This window comes from Halichoerus grypus, chromosome 7 (genome assembly GCF_964656455.1).
Source record: "Halichoerus grypus chromosome 7, mHalGry1.hap1.1, whole genome shotgun sequence".
NCBI classification, from domain to species: Eukaryota; Metazoa; Chordata; class Mammalia; order Carnivora; family Phocidae; genus Halichoerus; species Halichoerus grypus.
The window spans coordinates 19,064,439-19,091,759 of NC_135718.1; the positions used below are offsets into that span (position 1 = coordinate 19,064,439).

Consider the following 27,321-nt stretch of genomic DNA (forward strand, 5'->3'; position numbering starts at 1 on the left):
ATACACTAAAATTGCTAAAATTAAATAATTAAAGTAAAACATAAAGAAGATGAAATGTAGAAACCAGCTGTTTTTACGCAAGTATCAGATATTTTCTGATATGGAAAAGCACTTGACATAATTATCTGGCATAATACTACAAATAGTAGTAACCCAAGGTCTCTTACCAATTTCAGCAGGTAGTTGTTTGATTTTGTTCTCTCGAATGCTAAGCATGCTGAGTTTTGACAGATTTTTGATGTCCTTTTCCACAGTAGTTATACGATTAAAGCGAAGGTAAAGAGTGGTGAGAGAATCTAGTCTATACACCACTGAAGGAATTTCTCTCAGTTTATTATGCCGTAAATCAAGCATCCGCAGCTTCTTCAAGTTATCAAGAGAGTCAGGCAAACTGGTAAGTGAGTTTTCATTTAGAGCCAGTGTCATGAGATTTACTAGACAGCCCACCTCTGCTGGGAGGGACTGCAATTTGTTGCTATATAAATAAAGTTCTGTTAATTGAGTCAACTCTTTGATTGATGATGGCAATATGTGTATAGATCTCTTGGATAAGTCCAAACGCATTGAATTCTCTTCCCGGCATTTGTTGAGCTCTTTAATCACCTCTGCATTGCTAGATTTTTTTCTAGTCCCAGGTGCTGGATTTGGCCGTTTGATCGTATTGTCAACTGAAAAAGCCACCCCCGGTTGGGCAGCACTGGAGTCCTTCTTTCCATCTTTGGCATCTTTCCCTTTGGTCTTAGGTTCTTTTTCTTTGCTCTCTTTCCCAAAACCTCCAGAGGCTTTTGCCTCTTTTTCTCTTTCCTTGGCTGATGGCACTTTGGGATCTTTCTCTTTAGAGTCTTTTTCTTTTCCTAAACTACTACTCATGATGACTCAAGCTTGGGCAAAAACTACATGAACTCCTTCGTTTTATTTGCCAACAACAGTAAATGGAATTCAAAGATGAAGAGACAAAGATCCTACACAATCAAAAAAGGTGTTGGCTTGAAGAAGTAATCACCATGGAGTAATGGCCATCTGTTACATGTTGGATCTAAAAGCACTATGCCCATTTCTGATAACTTGTTCCAACGGGTAAAATGGTGCTGGTCAATGATTCATTAGAATTCCTGAAATACAATACAAAAAGAATATTAAATTACTTTAGATTATAATTTATATTAAGGAAATGGGCTCTGAAAAACAATCTTACTGAAACTTTGGCCATGCTTCTATGATTTGATGCAGTAAATATTTACTGAACACTTTCTACTACGCAAAATTCATTGAAAAACTATAAAAATTGATAAGGCAGGCCCCTAGCTTCAAGAACTTTACAATCTAACAAGAAGAGGTAAGGTAAGCATACAAGTTACTCTAAGTTTGTAAAAACTAAAAAGTGGGAGAAATCATAATAGCAGCTAATGTTTGAGTGCTTTCTATGTACAAGCACTACTGTAAGAAATTTACAAATATTAATTTAATACACATAACAGCCCAAGAGATCAACTGTTGTCCCTATTTTAAAATAGGGACACCAAGGCACAGAAATACTTTTAAGTAACTAGTCCTGTGATCTTGGAAAAGCAAGAGAGTTGAGATTCCAATGTATATATCCACAGCCTGTGTTCCTAACCACTACACTAAAACTGCTCTATCTGCAACTAACTGCCTGACAGCTTTAGGTAACAGAAAGGATTTCAAAGGCTATAATGATAGAATCAAGAACAGTCTCACAAAAGAACAAAATGGCAAAGTGAAATACGTACGGAGCACAGCAAATAGTTTAGGGAAAAGGACATTAAGAATCTGTACTTTAATAAGCATTCTAGGTGATTCCGATGCAGGTAGATCTAGGGACCACCTTGGGAAACAGTAACAAAGAGCAATCTCCAGTTATGTCTATGAACTAGAAACTGAATGGTGATAAGAATTCTTAAGGGTTCTAAAAAGTAGAAAAAGTTCACTGGTAAAATGACTGACCAAAAGGAATTACAAAGGCTGAAAAGATGAGTAAAATCTTTGTGAAGGAGTCAGTCCTCCCTAAGCATTTTGAAATTTAAAATATAATTTGTATCTTGTGACTCTGTTATTAATTTTATAAGTAATTGATCTTTATATGGTAGTAGGGCTTAAAGATTAAAGACAAAATGATTAACATCCTACCTGATTAGCTTAAGGGGTTAAAAAAAGTTAAAATTTTATGAAACCACCAAAAGTATTTGATAGTCTAAGTGCACAGGATCCTGCTAAGAATTTCTATACAGAGGATGTGAGCCCTACCCTTATACAAGGTTACAGTTTAATGAGATAGCCAAAACACTCACATATAACAACATAAAATAGTATAGTAAATCCTCAGACAATGATATACGCTATTGCTCTTCTGAGAAAACTGACATCAGTCAAAATGTCTGAGAAAGGTTGTGTACAGAAGTACAAGCAAGTAAAGACAAGGTGGCAAATCAGTCCAGGCAGATACAATGAAAGGGTAACTTAGGCCAAGAATACAGAATGATCTTAGTTTGCCACAGGAAAGTGAAAAGGTGGAACTTTGATGAAGCAAAGTCTCAGGGGTGCAGTAATAATAGGAGCTGGGTAGAAGATTAATGATCTGTAAATTCCAGACTAGAGTTTGAACTTTATCAGCCTATAAGATTCCACAGTTAAATAAACATGATGATTTTTGCTAGCGCATCAGAAAAGTTATTATCTCCCCACTACTCACCACCCCTTCAAAAAGAAAACAATTATTTTGATCTACAATGGAGAAAGACTAAGAAAACCTTCAGAGATACTGATTGAGAAAGCAATGCTGATGAGCCAAAATGAAAGCACATTTATTAAAATGATACAACAGTGAATAATGGGAGTATATATACACAGATGACAGAATACAGACATTGCTTATCAATTTGTATGTAAGAAATGTCATTATGCCAAGTTTCTGAAAATCAAATTTCTATTTAGCAAGATATGTATGTACTAAATCTCAAGCGAGATGCAGATGGTATAAAAAAGATGGTATAAAAAAGATGTTACATATTAAAGAACAAATCTAGCCTCTCATGAAGTATACTAGCAAAACTAAAGTTTTGCTAAATGCTAAATGCTAAAACTAAATGCTTCTGCTTAATAATTAGATCTAAAAGCATTTTTATGAGTTAAAAATAACACTTTTCTAAACACACAATTGGCATTTTTAAAGATGGAATCCTTGATCTCCTATTCTGAGGTTTCCCAAACTTCCCTAATAAAAAAATAAAATAAACTTGGGATACTGGTTTAAAAAAGATAAATTCCCAGGCTCTACCCTAAACCACTGAACTGGAATCTTTAGGAAGAGGAATCTAGGAAACATCTGTTTTAATAAGAAATGTCTCAGCAAATGCTTATCAAGTTTGGAAATACAGGATATAACCAAATCTTAACACTGAACATCTGAACACTGGTATATTTACTATTGTATTTCTTAAATATTATTCTAAAAATGAAAACTGAGGGGGTGGCCAGTGAGTTCAAGCCCCACAATGGGTGTAGAGATTACTTAAAAAAAATAAAATGAAAACCCAAGAACTACATAAATATTTGTATGTTATATACATGATACTACTATGTTAAAAATGGTTCCATAAAAAAATAAAATAAAAATGAAAATTGAGGATAAAGGAGTGGGTCAGGGAAGAAATTGTATTAATGACAAAACAAGTTATTAATAATTTAGTTTCCACTGAAGTTTGAAAAGAGACTTCCCATAATATATAAATACCATAATATATTTGAAGCTCATTCTAGAGATACTTGAACTATTTGACAGTTTCCCTGCAAGAGTGATGGATTTGAACTGACCCCACATACTCATCCTATAATTCTTATACCTAATGAGATTTATTGGTATACAGTTCAGGTACTGTTCATAAAAATATAACTAGTTACAGAGAACTGAATTTGGACTTTGACATCACCATACTGAAAGGAATTAACTAACTAATTGGGCTTGACTATTAACTAAAAAATTTTCACATCCAGTAAAAATATATGTTGTCTAAGATAACTAACAAATGACTTGACAGTCTCAAATTAAGTTCTGGGTCTAATCCAGATCTGAATCAGGTGACACCACTAAACTTTTCTGGACAAGAAAAATAGGATTGGGAGTAATCTTTCATGTTTCTTGGAAATAAACTATTCAACAGATTTTTTAAAAAATCCCTTTATAACATTGTGGGAGACGGTTATATTTGCACAAAATTTGACTCTTGCACCCAGTTATGTAATAGAAAGTGACAGTACCCATTCTAAAAATGCTTAAAATCTAGTGAAAAAGCGTAAAATTGCACCAATTACTAAGCTGAGGCTAGCAATGGTGTTTTTATATTGGGATCTTCATCACTCCCAAAGATTCCTCTATTCCCTACCACCTAATAACTACCATACATAGAGCACTTGACATGAACTTTTATCTTATTTCAAATTTTCACAACCACATCAAGAAAGATATTAAAAGTGTCTCCACTTGGTTTCTTGAGTCCATTTTATCATTTGTCCAAAAATGATACAAAATATTACCAATTCTATCTGTTGACAGAAGTCTTAGTTGATAAAATTTTTTCTCAGGTACTTAGTTATGTTCTAAATTATGAAAACTCTCAACTTCAAATTCTTAAGTAGAAGAGTTCCTCTATTTCCAATTTATAGACAAGAAAATTGAGGCACTATAGTCAGATACCTGGTAAGTAAGGAAAAATTCAAAACCAGGTCTAACTGACTCTAAGCCCATATATGTTCTTTCCACTATACCATGCTGTATTTCAAAGACAGCTATCCAAATCATAATTGCATGAGGATGCTGATTATAATACTTTAGGCCTCAATACCTTTTAAGCCAGGGGTCAGCATACTTTTCCTGTAAAGGGCCATATATTAAATGCTTTGTGGGCCAGAAGTTCTGTTACAGGTGCTCAATTCCATCACTTTAGCATGAAAACAGCTAGACAGTTGTAAATGACTACATGAGGCTGTGTTTCAATAAAAGTTTACCAAAAGAGGCCACATACTGAATTTGGCCCTCCAGTGACAGTTTTCCAGGTCGCTGTTTCGTATTTCAAATCATTCCTTTCAGGAACTGTATCTTGTATGCAAACTGGATGTAAGAAGTAAAAAAAAAATGTCCTTGTTCTTATAATACACTCAACATTACTTTTAGCTATTTCTAAAATAGCTACAATTTCCTAAAATCTAGGGGAAGGAGGACTGGAGGGGAGATGGAAGTGAGAAAGCACTAGCCTAACAAAATCTATTCTTGGTATAGACTACAATGATAATCATCACATGTAACAATTATTTTTAAAAAACACATCAATAGGCCACATACACTAAATATCTTCCTTAGTCTTACCTTAAATGTGAATGTGAAAGCTGTACAATATTGGATCTTGAATTATAATGAACAGGACTTCTGGTTCCAAACAAGATGGAATAAGCCCATTTTACCCTGTTCCTCCCATTAATTATAACCTAAAACCCTGGACAAAATACATAAAGCAACTAGCAGAAGATTCTGAAAGGTAGAGAAAAGAAGGTACAGTGGCTAGGGACTCTGGCTGAAGGAGAGATAACCTGCTGGTGAGTTCTTTTTTTGTTGTTGTTGTTCTTGTTTCCTACATATCCCGGCCTGGCAGTAGAGAAGCGCATAATCCAAAAACACCAGTAAGTACCTACCAAAAAAAAGGTCCAAGAAAAGTTCTCTCTCTCTAGTCAAAGGACTATGAAGACAATGAAAAGAAGCTACAGTCTGGGAGAAAATGTATCCGAAATATATAAAGGAGTCCTTTAAATAGTAAGAAAACAATCAATCCAATTAGAAAAGAGGTGAAAGACTTGTAGTGACACTCCACTAAAGACATACACGTAAAGATGTTCAATATCATTAGTCGTTAGGGAAATGCAAATATAACTGCATGTCTGTTAGAAGAGCTAAAATAAAAAATATGGATGATACCAAGTGCTGGTGAAAATGTGGAGAAACTGGATCAATCACTCATTGCTGATGAGAATGTATATTGGTATAGCCACTCTGGAAAAAAATTTGGCAATTTCTCATAAACATACAACCCAGAAATTATACCCATAGGTGTTTATCCTAGAGAAGTGAAAACTTAGGTTGACACAAAAATATATATACAAACATTCATAGCAGCTTTATTTGTAATGCCCCAGAAGTGGAAACAGTTACCCCAATGCCTTTTATTGGGTGAACTGATAAACTGTGGTACATCCACACAATAGAATACTGTTCAACAATAAAAAGGAAAAGGAACAAACTATCCTTGCACACAAAAACTGGGATGGATCTCAAGGGCACTATGCTGAGTGAAAAAGTATCAAAAAGTTAATATGTGTGATTCTGTATGATTCTGTCCATATAGTATTTTTAAATGACAAAATTATACTTATGGAGAGCAAATCAGTGGTTGCTATGGCTTAGGATTGGGTGAGAGTATGACTATAAAGGGGTAGCATGTGCGAGTTTCTTTGAACTGATGAAACAGTTGTGTACTTTGTGTGGTGGTTATAAGAATCTGTACAAGTTTTCAGAGTGCCTGGGTGGCTCAGTCAGTTGAGCATCCAACTCTTGGTTTCAACTCAGGTCATGATCTCAGGGTCTTGGGATCAAGCCCTACATTGGGCTCTGCGTTCAGCAGGGAGCCTGCCTGGGATTCTCATTCTCCCTCTCCCACTGCTCCTATGCCCCCTGCTCTCTCTCTCTTTCTAAAATAAATAAATAAATCTTAAAAAAAAAAAAAAGAATCTGTATAAGTTTTCATAGGACTATCAACATCCCCCCTCCAAAAAAAGACTGCCTGGAAAAACTGGTAAAATCTCAGACTGTAGTTTACTTAATAGTAATGTACCAATGTCAATTTCCTGATTTTGATAATTGTACTATAGTTACATAAGATGTTGTTATTGGTGGATAATAAGTGAAAAGTACAAGGGAACTCTCTGTACTATTTTTAAAAATTCTATCAGTCTACAATTATTTCAAAAGAAAAATGTAAACAATAAAATACAATGGTCAATACAAATCTACCATATGTAAATTATAAAAAAGCACACTGAATTTTTTTCAATAAAATGGAAGTTTAAAAACCACATTTTAGAAAAAAAAAATTTTTGAAAATAACAATTTTTAAAAAATAAATGAATAACAATTCATATTGGCTAGAAAAAAGATTTTTCTCAATCTTGTTCAGTATCAGATAAAAAATATACCCATTCACAGATACCATTCAATTTGGGAAGGTAGATATTTCATAAACATTACCAGGAAAGAAAAAATTCTTTCTTTTAAGTACAAATACATTTAAATGCACTTTAGTTAATATAATTATCATTCATAAAATAATGGTGAGTAAATCAAGAACACCCTAAGCATACATTCCCCTCTGTCTTCTAGATAAAGTTAAAAGATAATTTAACTAGAATTAGTTCAAAAGCTTGGCCATTATACATCAAAATACTCAGTAACTCCAGTTTTACTTGTCACCATATCTAACATAAACTGACCTTTTAGTAAAAAAAGAAAGAAAAATTAAATGGAATGGATTGAGAAAAACATCTGCAGTGTCATCAGACATGCTACCATAAGTCTGAGGTACAACCTGCCAATATCCAGTAAGTAGTGTTGTGCTAATGTCACACCATTGCTCTTAGAATTTGAGGGTCAAATTAAAAGGACAGTTCCAATAGTTCCTTTGTTGGAAATAGAGAATTTCATTATTTTGTAATCCACCTGATAAGATTTAAACGTAAGTGATATAACTGACATGTATTACAGAATCAAAGGTGAACATTACTGTAGAAAAATAAACGGTAAAAAAAAAAAAGAAAGAAAGAAGAAGAAAAGGTAAATGAGTTCTAACTATATTAGGAGGTAGGGAGCCAGAGACTAGTCTGGAGCACAGTTCTGGCAATATGGTAAAGAAGCAATGCACAGAAACTTTATTTACTCAGGCATTTTTATAAACAATATACGTATGGAAAATGAATACTAGTAAGACATACATAAACAGTTCCTAAATGGCAGTCCAAAGACAACTTCAAGCAAAAGAAATACTACAATTACCTCATATAAGCATTTAACAAAATATATATTGAACCCCTCTGTGTGCCAGGCATCATGCTAAGTGCTGAATAAATAAAACAGACATGGTTCCTGTCCTCAAAGTGCTTACAGTCAGGTAGGAAAACGATAAAAAAGCATTCCATAAAGAGAAAATAAGATATAAAGGCTGAGATATGCAAGAACATTATGAGATAAAGGAGCTAAATGGAGGCCAATGTTTCACTGATATGAGATCAGACTGTAGTTAAGAAAAGAACAAGATTATGCAGGATTTTGTAGCCATAATGCGCATAGATTTTCTTCTACACCATTCAATGGTTTTAAGAGAGTAACATGATCTATGTTTTTAATCTCTCAAAGTATTGTACAGAGAATTGATTTCAAGGGAAAGAGTAGAAGCAGGAAACCAATTAGAAGACTATTACAGTAACTAGGTGGGACTTGATCTTACACTAACATATTACACAATAGATAAAGTGGATACATTCAAGAAATCTTTAGTAGGAAAACTAACAAACTTGGTGATATATTCTACGTGGCCAGAGAGGTTGAGGAAGAGAATTCTGGAGCTAAGAGGCCTGAGATAAAAACAAATGTGGAGGGGCGCCTGGGTGGCTCAGTCGTTAAGCAACTGCCTTCGGCTCAGGTCATGATCCCAGGGTCCTGGGATCGAGCCCCACATCGGGCTCCTTGCTCCGCGGGAAGCCTGCTTCTCCCTCTCCCTCTCCCCCTGCTTGTGTTCCCTCTCTCACTGTATCTCTCACTGTCAAATAATAAAAATCTTTAAAAAAAAAAAACAAATGTGGACATTATCAGCATATTGATAGCTCATAAGACCATGATCAGCATGAACAATACAAAAAGGGGGGCAGTGAGTTCAGGGCTACACTCAGGACATCTGTAACAAAGACCTTGATCCTAGGCAACCACAAAATTTACAGATAAGGTATAAAAGGTTTCTTCCTGGGGCTAAAGGATGGGCTAGAGTGGTAGGAAGCAAAATCAAAAGAATATGGTATCCTGATTATACCAAGTATTGAGAAAGATGTGGAAAAATTGGAATCCTAACTCACTGCTAGTGGAATTGTAAAAGTTTTCCCAATTCTGAAAACAGTTTGGTACTCTATTAAAAAGAATAAACTCTCACCATGTCAAAGTAGACCTATGAAAATAGATTATATTCTTTCAATGCACTGTGTACAAGTTAACCTTCAATACCTGCCATGTAAATATTATTCATGATCCATTATATCTAATATTATTTACCTCAGTGTTATGCCAATATGGTTCACCCGTATAGCCACCATGATAAAAAATATTCATGTCTTGTTTTAGATTAAAAGCTACATAGTACATAAATAAAAATTAAAAGGTAAACAATGCACATACTTTCTTGGTAAAAGAAATTATCAATCATTTTCATATCATCAATATTGAAACTAGAAAAGCCTGTGAGATCATCTAGTACAAACTTATCATCCTTCCAATCACCCACTCATTCACCAAGCACCTATGAGTCAGGTACTAAACTATATCTGGGGCTAGAAAAGCCAATCAAACAAAAAAAATCTTTGCTTTCAGTGATGTTACAAAGAGAGGGAAACAGACAAGTTATAAAACTTTGGGAAAGGTAATATGAGAGCACAGAGATGAAGGAGGGGTGGGAGGAAAGTATTGTGATGAGGCTACAATTGAATCCTCAAAATTGAATAGGGGTTCACAAATTCATTCTGTAGGGATGGGCAGATACTGTGTGCACAGGAATATCATCCAGACCCAGGAACCATAAGCAGTTTTTCTACGTTGGAGTTTAGGCCCCAAAATAAGGTTGAAAATCCAGACTGTCTAATCTTGAAAACCTGAGTATTCAAATTTAGTAATTTGGACTTTATTCTGCAGCACCACAATTTTCAAACCCTAATATTCCAGAAGGGTACTTTCAGGGGCTGCTAAGAGTAAATATGAAGAGCCATTAAAGTATTCCTAAAGAAGAGGGCATCTCACAGAACTATTTTTGAACACCTACCTGATACTGTTCTGAATGATTTTAAAAGATCAGAGGTACAAAAGGAAGACAGAAAAATTAGAGGGCTACTACAAAATCTAATGACTGATTCTCAAACGCTCTCAAATCAGCACCAGACATGTTCTAGAAGAATCATTTGGGGAGCATAGAAATCCTAAACCCAAGAATGCTACCAAAATAAATATCTGGGGTAGGAAATAGCAATCTGTACGTTCAAAGAGTTTTCCAGGTGATTCCAAATGCAGGACCAAATTTGGAAACCATGTAATAAAGCCATGTGAAATATGTAATGGTAAATTCAACCACGTTTTTCTTTTTTAAAGATTTATTTATTTATTTGAGAGAGACAGAGAGCGAGCTGGGGGGGGAGGGGCAGCGCGGGAGGGAGAGGGAGGAAAGAAGCAGACTCCCCACTGAGGGTAGAGCCCAAGGCACAGGGCTCCATCCCATGACTCATGAGACCTGAGCCAAAATCAAGAATCAGATGCTTAACTAATTGAGCCACCCAGGTGCCCCCTCAACCACTTTTAATAAGAGTATTTTGGAATTTCTGGTTCATTTTAGGTTGTCTCAATGTTTAGGGAAGTGCTGTCGGCATTTAATGGGCAGGAGATGAAGGTATAAAAAACCATCCCTGCATGTTGCACAACCTTTAAATGCCCATCAGGTATATAACTAGTTGAAATATCTATTTATAATTTTGAGTGCTTAGAACCTAACACCATTTTTTAAAGTAATCTCTATGCCCAATGTGGGGTTCAAAATCATGACCCCAAGATCAAGAGTTGCATGCTCTACCAACTGAGCCAGCCAGGCGCCCCTAGAACCTAGCTCCATTTTACATATGAAGTCCAATTATTTTTATACTTTTAAGGAAATATAACAACGTCCACATTCTAGAAGGAAAGCTACTTTGTTTAGCTTAGTACTTCAAGAATTATTATTTCTTTTTTTTTATTCATTACTCTGACAATCACTGACACCCATACAGAGCTTGGCATTTGAGTCACCAACACAACACACCTATATAAGTTTGCATTTGCAACCGTTATGATGATATATGTACAAGCCTTTAGTCTTCCTTATTTTCTAGTATTGTGCCTGGGCATTTTCATATTGACAAACAAAATGTGTATCTTATTTTTCCTTTCAATTAACCAGTGTATTATAGTTTCAGTGTAAACCATCCTTTCAGAATAGTAAAAGGGGCTTTACAAAATAATTTGTTATGTAAATAGGATATTAGGTCTGAGGCATTTAAGAACCACTGGTTTAAATTACAAACAGATGTTAACAGTAGTGCATGAGAATAACTCAAGAGACATTTTAGAGACAGAATCAAAGTAGTTAGAGATGAATGGTATTAAGGAGAAGTAAGAGATCCAGAGTAATGTCAAACTGCTGGCTTAAACAACCAGATAGATATAACATGAATTATTCAAGTTAGGGAACCAGAAAGGGAAAAAACTGTAAAATTTTGGACAGGCTTCTACTGAGGTTCCAGGGAAAATATCCAGGCTATCCTATTCTAGTCTACACTTGAAAATAGGATTTGGAGAGGCACTTGGGTGGCCCAGGTCATGATCTCAGGGTCCTGGGATCGAGTTGTGCAGGGCTACGTGCTCAGCAGGGAGTCTGCCTGTCCCTCTCCCTCTGCTCCTCCCCCTACTTGTACACTGGTTTTCTCTCAAATAAATAAAATCTTAAAAGAGGAAGGGGGGAAGGGGAGAAGAAGAAGAAAAGAAAGTAGGATTTGGAATAAAGCAGAAAGGTCCAGGCTAGAAATAAACTTATGGCCTTGGTATCAACAGCATAATGGCACCTGAAGGTTTGAAATGAGAAAATCCACAGAGAGCATATAAAATAAAAAGATACTGGTACCTTGGGGAAGATAAACATTTAAGAATAGGTGGATGAAAAAAAAAAAAAAAAAAAAGAATAGGTAGATGAAGAAGGGCCCAATGAATACCTTGCTTTCTTAATCTCTGAACAAAATTCTAAGCTCACCTGAAAAGGTTACCCAGATGTCTAATTCTGCAGGTCAACTAAAACTTTTTCTTTCAATTAAACAAGCTACAACTACATCTGACTTTCTCACAAAAGGAAGCTACTTATAAGGTATTTTACTGACAATATGTATACATTAAAAAGAATGCATTGTTATTAAAAGATTTTTCTAGAGCCAAATCTTTATTTTTCATAAAGATGAAAGAAGTCAAAGGAAATTTAAGTTTTAAAAAACTTTATACAAGAATAAAAATAATTTTTCAAACAGGTAAGAAAATTTTTCGAACTGTAAGAAATCTTAGAGATAATTTTTATACCTTAATTTCAACTTTCCTTTTTTTTTAAGATTTATTTTAGAAAGAGAGTGAGCGAGCATGCACAGGGGAGAAGAACACAAAGGAGAGAGAAACTCAAGCAGAATCCACGCTGAGTGGATTCTGAGAGCCCGATGTGGGGACTCAATTTCACGGCCCTGAGATCATGACCTGAGCTGAAACCAAGACTCGGACCTACTGCGCCACCCAGGGCCTCTAATTTCAACATTCTTTAGGACAAGAAACACTTTGTGAAGCACAAAGATATAAAACCAGCAGAAGTGTCAAAGGCCACAGGCAAAGAGGCAGAATTGTAAGCAGTTATATCTGAAGAAACAGAGTGATCTTAAAGGAACGGATTGTAAAGGGGCGCCTGCGTGGCTGTCAGTTAAGGTGCTGCCTTTGGCTCAGGTCATGATCCCAGGGTCCTGGCATCAAGCCCCACATCGGGCTCCTTGCTCAGCAGGGAGCCTGCTTCTCCCCTGCCTGCCACTCCCCCTGTCTGTGCTTGCTCTCTCCCTCTCTCTCTGTGTCAAATAAATAAAATCTTTATTTAAAAAAAAAAATGGATTGTAAAAAACCTGTCAGGCCCACAGAAGTTGCTTCATTCAATTAGGCATATATGGACTCAACAGTAGTGAGGCTCTTCCAGGTGACTCTACAAAACCCACAATTTAGTACTAAGTTTCATGTCACCTATATATTTAATATGTTTCCACCATTTGTAACTCTGTCACAGCCTCCAATTTTTAAGATAATAACCTTTAAGTTATCTGGGGGTTTGGGGGCACATCTAAACATAGAGGCCTGTCAGTATAAGATGTCAAAGCCCAAGTGGAGAGAACATCAGAGAAAATAGCACAGTAAATAACTCCAAAAATTCACTCCACAAAAGCAATGTGAAAACTGGCAAAACCAGTTGGAATAAATTTTATCAGAACTCTGGAAATTAACCAAAAGCTTGCACCTGGGGTGCATTTAGAAAGGAAGTCGAAGGAAAGAAGGACTGAATCTCAGTAGGAACAAGCTTTGTGGTATTATAACTTGTCCTAGTCCCATTCCCTGCTTTCCAGATGGATGGTAGCCTTGAAAAATTATAGCCCAAATTCCCAGACAGCCTAGCAGCCCCTAGAGGGAGCAAAACAAAGCTGAAGCTCACTGAAAGCTTCATTGCCCCCAAATTATTACTATCAGACCTGTCTGGTAGTTCCCAGAAATAGTCCACTTGCAATGCTATCCATATTTGACCTGACTCAGTGCTTGTCCATTGCAAAATAAATTTTCCCCAGGAAAAGGTTTGTTGAAAACAATTACAGGCAAGTGTTTTATACTCACAGCTGCCTGAGATGGTGGCCAACATTTGCACCAAACAACAGACTAATCAAAAAGCTTTAAACAAAACAAAACAAAACTAGGAATGAGATACCACGGGGTCTTTGAAAAGTTCCAACACATCACTGGGAATCTAGAAGCTCATATACATGCTTAAGGCAGTATGCATGCCCGAGGTTGTATATATGCTCAGGAAAAACCTGAGAATGCCCCCAAGCTCTTATTTTTAACCATGGGGCCCTGCACAAGCAGGAAGTTAAGGGCTAAGGCAGAGTTGTCAGATGCCTGGTTGAGTGCTGGAAGACACATCCCAGCAACAGAGTTCTTTGGCAAAGACTAGGAGATTTATTAGCTCCAGGCATTTAAAGAAATTTCTGTCCAGTCATTAGCTCTACCCACTAAGCTAAACAAGTAGAGACTTCAGTGGCCACACACAACAGAATTAGTTCAGAAAAGTCACTAAATCAACAACAACCACAACAAGCAGCAACAACAATAGACCCTGGGAAAGGGCAAAATCTCCAGTTGCCCTGTTTTGTTATTTAAAACACTGTTCTTTAAACAATTTTGTTATTTAAAATGTCCATATTATTGGGCACCTGGGTGGCTCAGTTGGTTAAGCGACTGCCTTCAGCTCAAGTCATGATACCAGGGTCCTGGGATCTAGCCTCGCATCAGGCTCCCTGCTTAGTGGGGAGCCTGCTTCTCCCTCTCCCTCTGCCTGCCGCTCCCCCTGCTTGTGCTCTGTCAATATAAATAAAATCTTATAAAATAAAAAGGCCAAATGTAATTTTTCAACAAAATGTCTCATCAAATACAGACCACGAATAAAGAGATAAAAATTATTTGGGGATGGGGCGCCTGATGGCTCAGTCAGTTACGTGTCCATCTCTTGATTTCAGTTCAGGTCATGATCTCAGGGTCCTAGGATTGAACCCCATGTAAGGCTCTGCACTAAGCGCAGTCTGCTTGGGATTCTCTCCTTCTGCCCCTCCCCCTGCTCATTTATCTCTAAAATAAATAAAATCTTTAACAACAAAAAAAATTATTTGGGGGAAAAAATCAAACAGTTTCATATTGAAAATACAATAACTGGGGGCGCCTGGGTGGTTCAGTCAGTTAAGCATCTGCCTTCAGCTCAGGTCATGATCCCAGAGTCCTGGGATCAGAGTCCCACATCGCTCTCCCTGCATGGCAGAGAGTCTGCTTCTTCTACTCCTCTCCCTGCCTGTTGCATACTCTCTCTCCCTAGCCCCCCACACACACACTCAGTCTCTCTCAAATAAATGAAATCTCAAAAAAAAAAAAAAAAAGATAAAAAAAAAGAAAGTACAGTAACTGAAATGAAAAAGTCACTAGAAAGGTTCAACAAGTATAAACACTCAGAAAAAACAGTGAACTTCAAGAATAGGTTAATTGAGATTACCCAGCCTGAGGAACAGAAACAGAAAAAAAAAAATGAAGAAAAATGAACAGAGCATCAGAAATCTGTGGAACACCATCAAGTGAACCAACATATATATAATGGGAGATCCAGAAAAAGACAAGTGACAGATATATAAGAAGAAATAATGGCCAAAAAGTTCCTTTCCAATTTTGAAGAAACACATTAATCTACACCTCCAAGAAGCTGAACAAACTCCACATAGGATAAATTCAAAGAAATCTACACATAGGCATCATCACCAAACTGCTAAATGACAAAGATGACAAAGAAAATCTTGAGCAGCAAGAGAACTGACTCATCATGTATAAGAGATAAAAAGATTAACAGATTTCTCATCAGAAAATATGGAAGCCAGAAGGCAGTGGGAGGACATATGCAAAGTTCTGAAAAAAATAAAAAAGAACTGTCAATCAAGAATTCTGTATCCAGGGGCGCCTGAGTGGCTCAGTTGTTAAGCGTCTGCCTTCGGCTCAGGTCATGATCCCAGGGTCCTGGGATCGAGCCCCGTGTCGGGCTCCCCGCTCAGCGGGAGGCCTGCTTCTCCCTCTCCCACTCCCCCTGCTTGTGTTCCCTCTCTCGCTGTGTCTCTGTCAAATAAATAAATAAAATCTTAAAAAAAAAGAAAAAAAATTCTATATCCAGCATTATTCTTCAGTGAAGGTGAACTTACTCTAGAAAATATCTATTTGGATGGGTTAGCCTGGTGATGGTTATTAAACAGGGCACGTTCTGCATGGAGCACTGGGTGTTATACGCAAACAATGAATCATGGAACACTACATCAAAAACTAATGATATAATGTATGGTGATTAACATAACATAATAAAAAAAAAGAAAATATCTATTTAACACAAAAGAAGACAGTAATGAAGAAACAGAAAAACAAAAGGGATAGGACATATAGAAAACAAATAGAAAAGTTGCAGGTGTAAATTATACCTTACCAATAATTACATTAAATGTAAATGGGTTAAACCCTCAAATTAAAAGGCAAAAGTTGGTAGAAGAGATGAAAAAAAGCAATTCGACTAAACGCTGTCAACAAGACACACATTATAGATTAAAAAACAGAAACAGATTAAAAGGAAAGAAAAAGGTATACCATGCCAATAGTAACCAAAAGGGAGCCACTTCATGGCTACGCACTATCAGATAAAATAGACTTTAAGACAAAAATTATTACTAGAAACAAAGAACATTTTATAACAAGAGATGAGTAAACTGAGTATTTGGCAGAGATTTTTCTGGAAAATGAAGGAATTGAGCCTGTCACTTCACAGAAAACTGAGTATACTTGTATCCAATGACAAAATTAGACCTTAAAACAAAAATTAGAACTTTGAAAATATGTATCCTCTACCACGAATTTCAAAACCTACTCAATATTTAAAGACTTTTCTTTAAAAAGTGACATTAACAAATGTGGGTTTTTATAAATATTGCATAATAAAATGTGTCAACATTTAGAAAATCTGCATAACTTAGGAAACCGGTATTGTCCAGTTGATTATTTAAAAATCACACATGGGTAAAAAATCCATTCAAAGTACAAGACAGATCAATGAATTTTATTTTAACAGAATGAAAAGTTCATTAGATGGTACTAGAGAAATCGGACACCCACAGGATAAAAACAGAAGGAAAAGTGAAAAAGGAACCTCAACCTAAATCTCACTGTAAAAAATATTAATTCAATTAATTAAAAAATTAATTAAAGGGGCACCTGGGTGGCTCAGTTGGTTAAGCATCTGACTCTTGATTTCGGCTCAGGTCATGATCTCAGGGCCGTGAGATGGAGACTCCCATCAGGCTCCATGCTCAGTGGGGAGTCTGCTTGAGATTTTCTCTCTCCCTTCCCTCTGCCCCTCCCCCTGCTGTTTCTAAAATAAATAAATCTTTTTAAAAAAATTAATACAAAATCATGAATAGTAAAATGTAAACCTACTAAACTTTGAGAGGTAAACAAATGACAGAATCTTTGGGATCTAGAGTCAGATGAAGATTTCATAAGCATAACACCAAAAGCACAATTCATAAAAGAAAAATACTCACAAATCCCAATTCATTAAAATTTAAAAATTTCACACGGTAAAAGACCTTGTTAAGAAGATGGAAAGACAAGTATGGGAGAAAATATTTGCAAACCACACAGGCAATCTTTGCTGACTTATCTCTAAACACATAAAGAACACTCAAAACTCAATCTTAAGAAAACAAACAACCCAATTAGAAAATAGGCAAAGATACACACAAACCTTTCACCAAAGAGGAAATACAGATGGCAAATGGCAAAAAGATGTCTGACATCACTGGTCATTAGGGAAATGCAAATTAAAACCAATGAATTATCACTACACACCTATCAGAGCACCAGTGGTAATATCAAATGCTAACAAGGATGCAGAGAAACCAGATTATCTCCTGATCAATCGCTGGTAGGAAGGTAAAACAGAGGAGGGTATGGCCACTCTGAAAAAATAGTTTAGTGGTTACTTATAAAATTAACCGGTAAGTATACGGTTAATTTTATATATTACCCAGCAATTTCACTCTCCCATTTACCCCAGAAAAGTGAAAATTTATGCTTACAAAACAAAACAAAAAAACCTGTACACCAAATGTTCATAATACTGATTTGTAATGGGGAAAAAAAGGAATCAACCCTTGAGTGATGTCCTTCAGGGAGTGAATAGTTAAACAAACTCTGGTATAGTCAATACAATGTAACACTGCTCAGCAGCAAAATGGAATGAACTATTGATACATTCAACAAGCTGGATGGATCTCAAGGGTATTTTGCTTAGTGAAAAAGTCAACCTCAAAAGGTTACATACTTTGTAATTCCATTTATACAACATTTCTGAAATTATGAAAACTATACAGATGAGGAACAGAATAGTAATTGTCATGTCAGGACAAGGTGGACAGGGAGAGTTTCTTTGTGATAATGAAACCATTCTGTATCTGGACTGTGGCTATATGAATCTATACATGGGATTAGAAAGCATAGAATTATAGACACACCCAAATGAATACCTAAAAAAAGGGCAAAAAACTGGGGTACCTGGGTAGCTCAGTCAGTTAAGCGTCCAACTCTGTTTTGGCTCAAGTCATGATCTCAGCGTCATGAGATCAAGTCCCAAGCCCCACATAGGGATCCACACTGATCACTGAGTAGGCTTGAGATTCTTTCCCCCTCCCTCTGCCTCACCTTCTGCTCCTCCCCATGCTTGCACTCTCTCAAATAAATCAATAAAATCTTTAAATTTAAAAAAAAAAATGGCAAAAAACCGAATAAGGTCTATGGTCTAGTTAACAATTTTATACCAATGTCAATCTCCTGGCTTTGATAAAGCACTATAATTATATAAAATGCCAACACTGGGGAAAGCTGAGTGAAGTACTATTTTTGCAACTTCCTATGAGTCTATCATTTCTAAATAAAAAGTTAGGGGAAAAAGTTCAATGATATAGTTTTAGATTTTACATTGCAATTAAACTTTAAGAAATTAGTATCATTTGAAGTAGTATCAGTGAATATCTACAATTATCTGAAAAGGCTATTAAAATATTCCTACTCTTTCCAACTATATAGCTGTATGAGGCCTGATTTTCTTCATATTCTTCAGCCAAAATAATATACTGTAACAGACTAAAGCAATTATAAGAATTCAGCCACCATCTATTTAGACATTAAAGAAACTTACAAAAATGTGAAACAAATTCACTTGTTTTGAAAATTTCCCCCCCCCAAAAAATACTTTAGGTTAACATGTAATGAGTTTTATTTTTAAAATTTCTTAGTTTTAATTATTAACATAATAAATATGAATAAATATAACCCATATGTAAAAGCTCTCTGGTGTTCTAAATAATGTTTTAAGACTGTGAAGTTGTCCTAACGCCAGAAAGTTAGAGAACTACTACACCCAAGTATTCAGGGATAATGGAGAATCAGATGGACAATTTACTCTCAATTAGAAGTGAAAGAAGTCATGTTACTGAACTCCAAACTTCTAAATTTATGATAATTTAGTAATTTTTAAGGTTAATTAGAAATAAAACAGGGGTGCCTGGGTGGTGCAGTCAGTTGGACATGAGACTCTTGGTTTCGCCTCAGGTGATGATCTCATGGTCATGGGATACAGCCCCAAATCAGGCTCCAGCTCAGCGTGGTGAGTCTGCTTGAGATTCTCTCTCCCTATTCCTCTCACCCTCCCACTCGTGCTCCCTCTCAAATAAATAAATCTTAAAAAAAATTTTTTAAAAACAAAAAATATAAAAGAACATGCTGCAGACTAGGAATAGATCTTTGTAACTCATACTTCTAAAACAGGATTCGTATCCAGAAAATATAAAGAAACATAATAAATTGCTAAGAAAAAGAAATACTGTGCTAAAAAATGAGCATGCAATTCACAGAAGAAAATTCTTAAAAGGCCAATAAACATTGTTTGAAAACTATTTAGTATCACCAGTAATTAAGGAAATATGAAGAGATATTAATGCCATCAGGCTAGCAAGTGAAAAAGTCTGATAAAACCAACTAGTTGGAGAATATAAGCCATGAGAACTCTCACTGCTGGTAAAAGTAACTGTTAAAGCTACTTCGGAGAGCAATTTGGCAAAAACTGATGAATTTGAAAATGCCTATATCCACCCACCCAATCATCAATTCTATTTCTAGGTATTTACAGTATGAAAACTTCTACACACCTGCACAAGAAGCTACTGTGGCAAGGTTACACTGCACAATGATAAAAATCAATGACTACACCTAGAGGAAGCAACATGGGAAAATCTCAGAAACAATGGTGAACAAGAACAAAGAAACATACAAGCTGCAGAATTATAAAGAATGGTTCCATTTGTATAAAGTTTTAAAACATACAAAATTATACACTGTGGATACATAGGTTGAGACAAATATCAAATTTAGAACAGTGGTTTCTAAACTATGTCTGAGGGTAAACAGAAGGTAAGATAGTATGCTAAACCAATGTTTGATAAATTGTTTAATAAGCTGATTTCAGAGTTCAAATTTATATTTCCATTTCAAAGCAAATGCTTAAATGAATTCTGAGTTCTACCTTTGGCTGTATGAAAGATCTAGAAAGATATCGTCACTAGTCATTAGAAGAAATTTAAAAATACAATGAGAAATAATGTTATATCTATCAAATTGATGAAAATATAAAACAGTGCTGGTAAGGATACAGAGAAACGGACATCTCATGGACAGCTGGTGGGCATATGATTCAAGTAAAGCTTTTACAAAATGTGGCTTCTTCATAATATAATTTGGAAGTTTTTGTTTGTTAGAAGAAATTTTGTAAATGTATATGAGAGCTACATTTACAGAAGGTTACAAAAATATATCCCAAACTGTTCATCTAAGTGCTTATCCCTCAGGAAAAGACATGGGAGTTGGGAGTGATGTAAGGAATGGGGGTGGGGGAGGGGAGGGAGGGAGGGAATATCAGGGAATAAGGTAAAGTAAATGGATATTGAAACCAAATCATAAAGGGCAATGGATAGTGAGCTAAGAGTTTGGACTCTGCCACAGATTCTTCATCTAGATCTTCTATGGAAGACACTGATGAACAGATAGGTATTCTGGGCCTGACTGACCTGGTAAGGAAGTTATGTGTCTGCATGTACCTCAGTTTGCCAGTACTGAAGGAAGACAGATATGTCTTCAAGCCCTCAGCTAAATCCTTTCCCAAAAAGCAGATCTCCATTCGCTCTGCTTTTACCTGCCCAGTTCCTAATGGTACAAGAACAGGTTGAGAGTTTATAAACTACTATCACATGATAACACTTGATTTCCAAAATAACCCTGTGAAGTACGTAACCAAAGTAGTATTCTTCCCATTAATAGATAAGTTAACCAAGATTTATGGAAGTTAAATTATTTGCCCAATAGTATGGTGTGAATCTGACAATAACATCACGAGCAGCAACAGATAATATTTTCTGAGTATTTATTATATGCCAGGCACTGTGCTAGGTGCTTTCAGCTGTTACTTCATTAAGCTCTTGCAACAATTCTGAGGCAATTTAATCCCCATTTATAGATAAGGAAACAGAGGCTCAAGAGCAATCAAGTGACTTGTTAAAGATTACACAGACCATAAAGCAAAGTCATGAGACTAACATAGTTCTGATTCCAAAACCCATGTCTGTACTATTTCAGAATACATTAAATAAGTATAAATAATGATGTAAATAACCAGGATTTGACACATGAACCAAGGAAAATTTTTGACAGAACAAGATTTGAAAAGATATTATTGCTTTCTACAGTTTGAGGAAATGTTGGCTAAAAAGACCAACAAAATACAGAAAATCTAAATATCTTTAAAAAATTATCTCCCTCTCATCTAAGACCTAATTCTATAGGCCACACTAGTACTTTATGGAACATTCCGGCACTTAAAAGATAAATTTCTTCCAATAATATGTTATATGTCTTAATGCATAATTCACATAACCTTGAGTTCAATTATTTTCTACTGAGTTGCATCTTCTTGAAAAGTATGACAAAAAGAATGTATTTTATAATTTAAACAGTATGTCAGAGCTTAATTTTATAATCATTTAGGTCCACTTTTCCATTAATAGAATATATAAATAATTGTTTCCATAACTGACCACTAGGAAGTGATGATGCAGCTCAATTTAGAAGAGAACCTGACTCATGCATCCTTGACCCATGCACCAATTATTAAAAACTAGTACTAAGCGGTACCTGGGTGGCTCGGTTGGTTGAGCGACCAACACTTGGTTTTGGCTCAGGTCATGATCTCATGGGTCACAAGACTGAGCCCCAAGACATACTCCATGCTCAGCAGGGAGTCTGCTTGAAGAGTCTCTTCCTCTGCCCCTCCCCTCACTCACACATGCCTGCACACTCTCTAAAATAAGTAGATCTTAAAAAAAAAAAAAAAACGAGTACTACCTAGTCTTTATTAGTAATATTAAGAGTACATGCTTATTTTAAAACTATTTTTCTCTTAACTAAAAGAAAGAGAATAATTCAGTATGTGAAGGGAGACACAGATGTCCAGAAACTTCCTTGGGAAGTATTAAATTATATTTATAGTAAATATGACCCATCTTATAACTTAACTCAAACTCTACCCTCAATTTTCATGTTAAATGGATCTATCTCCTTCCTAATTTCTATCTCAAAAGGAATGTGATTAAAAGTAATATACTGAAAAGAAAACGCAGTAAAAAAAAGACCAAAAGATCTGGAGCTGTACAGTTTGGATTCCAAATTCCTTGACAAACTGCAATGTGACCCTCTGAGCATAACTATACTTAAAGGCCTCAGTTTTTTTTATTTTTTATTAACTCTTTTTCTTAAAGATTTTTAAAAAGATTTTATTTATTTGAGAGACAGAGAGGGTTGAGGGGGGAGCAGAGGGAAAAGGTCAAACAGACTCTGGCCAAGGGTGAAGCCCGATGTAGGGGTCAATCCCATGACCCCGAGATCATGACGTGAGACAAAACCAAGAGTCAGACATTCAACTGAGCCACCCAGGTGGCGCAAAGGCCTCAATTTTTTATCTGAAAAATGAGTTTAAGGGGCTACATGATCTCATAGGTGCCTTAAGGCTCTAAAACTCCTACTGCTAAGTGTTAGCAGAAGGTAGTTCTAAGGACCAATATTGGGTCTTCAACACATAGTAGGTACTTGAGAAGTACTTTCAGACTGGAAGAACAATTCTAACAAAACGTCCAGGTCAAAAAACAAACACTTAGAATTATAGTAAAGATACTATCATAATTGTGTTGGGTATGTTCACAAACTGGGACAGTAGTTACCATTTATCCATATTTAAACAGATATTTTGGAATACCCTAATATGTTTACCTGAAAATAGTCTGTAATACATTCTTGGCATTTCCCGAAATGTATTTCTACAACATCTACTTCCATGGTTAAACAGGTTTATAGTTAGGATGAGATGTTTTTCAAACATAACTATACTGTGTCTTTATAGCAGAAATTCTCCTCTTCTGATATAATAATGAACTCTGTGATGGAGAATAGAATATACAAGATTTCCCAATACATTTGGATCAAAAAACCTTTTCTAAGGAATATCTATAAAATCTCAGAGTTTCAAGTGCCCTAAGTGCAAATATTTAGTAATAAATATAGGTCAGCATGAGAGAAATTAGAACACTGATAGAATTTTACAAAACTTTAATTTGAAATTTTAAAAAAACATTGGAGTAATCAATAATTGGAGTAACAGGGGCTCCTGGATGGCTCAGTCAGTTAAACGTCTGCCTTCGGCTCAGGTCGTGATCCCAGGGTCCTGGGATTGAGTCCCACATTGGGCTCCCTGCTCAGCGGGAAGCCTGCTTCTCCCTCTCTCTCTCTCTGCCGCTCCCCCTGCTTGTGCTCCCTTGCTCGGTCTTTCATTCTCTCTCTAATAAATAAAATCTTTAAAAAAAACAAAATTTATTAAAAAAATAACTGGAATAACAAAGACTTAACACTGAAATCTATTCCAATAATCCAGCAGGCATTAAAATTTTGTGAGGCTATTGGAATGTATTTGTATTTGAGGCTAAGAAAGTAATATATTCCATCACACAGAAGGAATGGGATGGAAAAAATAATTCGTTTCTCTGAGCAGTCACCCTGCTCTTGCTAATGGACAAAGGATAGGTAAAACAGAACTAGGTCAAATTAATACAAGATTATGTTCAAATCAGAAAAGAAGAAAGCTTGTCCCCCAGCTACCAAGATTTTTTTGAACATATTTCTTTTAATAGAGCCACTAAAAAAATAGACATTTCTCTTAAAAAAACAAGATGCCATTCAAAATACCAGATTATTCCAGAGCTAAAACGTATTACACCAAAAGACTTAAAATTTTTTAAAAAAATCTACGGGGGTGCCTGGGTGGTTCAGTCGTTAAGCGTCTGCCTTCGGCTCAGGTCATGGTCCCAGGGTCCTGGGATCGAGCCCCACATCGGGCTCCCCCTGCTTGTATTCCCTCTCTCGCTGTGTCTCTGTCAAATAAATAAATAAATAAAATCTTTTTAAAAAATAAATAAATAAATAAAACTCTACCATGTATATATAAAAAAAGTTCAATTTTTAAGGGTGCCTGGCTGGCTCAGTTGGTAGAGCATGCAACTCTTGATTTGAGGGCCGTAAGTTCAAGCCTCACACTGGGTGTACAGCTTACTTTAAAAAAAAAAAAAGTTGATTTTCAAATCCAACTGAAAAAGGAATCAACACCTAAAATTAAAGAACTAATGAACACTCTAACTAGAGGCATTAGTTTTTAATTTCATTCTTGATGCTCTGTAATGTACAAGGCTTCATAAATACAAATTAAGTGATATAATCAAACTTGAATGTTACATTGTGATTTTTTATTTTTTTTATTTTTTATTTATTTATTTTTTTAAAGATCTTATTTATTTATTTGAGAGAGAGGATGAGAGGAGAGAGAGAGCACATGAGAGGGGGGAGGGTCAGAGGGAGAAGCAGACTCCCTGCTGAGCAGGGAGCCTGATGCGGGACTCGATCCCTGGACTCCAGGATCATGACCTGAGCTGAAGGCAGTTGCTCAACCAACTGAGCCACCCAGGCACCCACATTGTGATTTTTTTAAAAGATTTTATTTATTTGACTGAGAGAGAGAGTACAAGCAGGGGGAGGGGTAGGCAGAGGGAGAAGGAGAAGCAGGCTCTCCACTGAGCAGAGAGCCCCAACATGGGGCTTGATCCCAGGCCTGTGGGATCATGACCTGAGCTGAAGGCAGACACTTAATGGACTCAGCCACTCAGGAGCCCTGTGATTTTTTTAATTAAAATATTTGATCGAAAAGAACTTCTATAAATGAACTGGTTTTGGCTTTCAGAAAACTACATCAGCATACATTTTATTCCTTATACTTATAAATGATCTTAATTCTGATAAAACTGGGCCTACAGCCTTTACAATTTCTGGTGAAAATGGCAATGTATAGATGGTGTAGCCACCTTCTCCTCTTGAAAAAAAAACTCAAAACAACTAGAACAATGAGAAACAGAAGCAAAATCTACATCTGCATCCCTAACCAAGAGACATCCCTAACCACATATATGAGAAAGGCTGCCATATGCAGTGAAGGTAGAGAGGGATGCTGGCAGATCTCAAGCAAGAGGGAGGTTTGCAGCTTCACATCTCAAAAGTATCACAGCTCAGTTCTCTAAAGTGTACATGGCATAGCCAGAAGGGTAAGCCCAACAACCCCTTGTCTGACACACGTGAAGGTTTCACAGACTTCATCTGACATTATTGACACAGGAGAGTCAGAACTGAACAAGAAAAGGGGTACATCTTTTCCTAAGCAAAAAATTATTGTACTTCAAAGCGAATTTTTGTGAGGCACCAGGCTGGCTTGGTCCATAGAGCATGCGACTTTTTTTTAGAACATGTGACTCTTGATCTCAGGGTTGTGATTTCAAGCCCAACAATGGGCGTAGAGATTACTTAAAAATAAATACATAAATAAATAATAGAATTCTTTGAGAACCTAGGCAACATCATTACTACCCAAAAAAAATGGAGAGAAGGAAGGACTCAATGCTAAAAACAGTACAGCAATACCTATAAGAACTTCAAGGGGAAGAAAGTATGACTCGAGAATATATATCCAGTCTAACAATACAGTTCAGCATAAAAGCAACAGTTAAATAGCATTGAATATGAAAGAACTCAAGGAATACCTTTCCTATGAACTGCTCTTGAAAATACTAGTTGACAAAATTCAACTATCCAAAGGATAAAAAGAAAAACCACGAAAAAATGACAAGTTTTGAGCACAGAGTCCATTTATTTATTGGCCTTAGACTGGGGGGAAAAAAAGAAAGAAAAATTTATGGCTACAGAGTATAATGTAAATGTTACAACCCCCAAAAATGGAGAGGAAATGGACCGAGTTATGCTTACACCTTTATACCGCACTGCTTTATGCTGCTTTACACCTTTACATATACTTCAACTGTTACACCTTGATTTAGTTCTTAAAAGTTGAGGAAATGAGCTGTAATAATAATGCTGTAATAAATATAGGCAAGCTAAATACACTCATTAAAAGTCTCAGGTTAGATCATAAAACAAAACATAACCGTACGAATAAAAGATCCATACTCCCCCTGCCCCAATTTGAAAGGATGAAAATGAAGCACAGGCAGACTCAAGTAACACAGGCATTACATCCACACAAAGATACTCACTGTAGCACTATTTGTAACAGCAATATATTGAAACAATCTAAATGTCCATCAACAAGGGCCCTCTGTTATGGTTAGATAAATTAAGTTTATTCACTAATATACTACATAATTACTAAAAAAAAGAATGCTGCAACAACCAAGTACCAGTATGAAACAAGTGAGACAGCAAAGCATACTAGCTACTACTGGTAAAGGCTCTGCAGCCACTCTTGGGAGAACCAAACCCTCCAGCTTCCCAACTTACTAACATGTTCAAGTTTCTGTGCCTCAGTTTCCTTCTCTGTATGAAGGGGATAATAATATTACCTGCCTCTCAAGGCTGTGATAAAGATTAACAATGAATACCAAAAAACGTGTTAGTACAGGACCTACAACATACAGAGGACTGTTTAAGTATTAGATTTCTTATAGTTAAGAGAGAAAAATCTAGCTGCAGAACAGCATCATAAGCTACCATTTATGAAAAAAAAATCTATACCTATATATGTATAAAATATCTGTGGAAGTACACACAAAACTGGTAGTGGTTTCCCAGTAAGGGAAACTAAGCAGAAGAGGTTGCAGAGTGAAAGATTTGCTTTACACTTCTGTATCTTTTAGATTTTGTACCATAAGCATGTAATGACTAGATAAAAATTACTACTTAAATTTAAAAACTCTATAAAGAATTTAAGTTCACTGAACACAGTGCTACTTTTCTGGTTAGTTCCCCGACTACTCTGCCTAAGGTACATTTACTCAGATCAGAGGTCATAAATTATACTCTCAGAGACAAATGTATTTCCCTAAAGCATCTACAAGAGTTCAGATGTGTAATGTTACAATATA

The 27,321-nt window shown here is 36.0% G+C and overlaps 1 protein-coding gene across 3 annotated transcripts in view; it reads right to left on the reverse strand.

Annotated features, from left to right (window-relative positions):
- Positions 1-27,321, reverse strand: part of SHOC2 (SHOC2 leucine rich repeat scaffold protein) — a 93,606-nt gene that overhangs the window by 49,273 nt on the left and 17,012 nt on the right. For all 3 annotated transcript variants that reach the window (XM_036098907.2, XM_078077122.1, XM_036098897.2), the window contains exon 2: positions 168-1,112. In XM_036098907.2, the coding sequence (XP_035954800.1) occupies positions 168-870 (703 nt within the window). In that variant the 5' untranslated portion in view covers positions 871-1,112. The remainder of the gene's footprint in view (positions 1-167; positions 1,113-27,321) is intronic.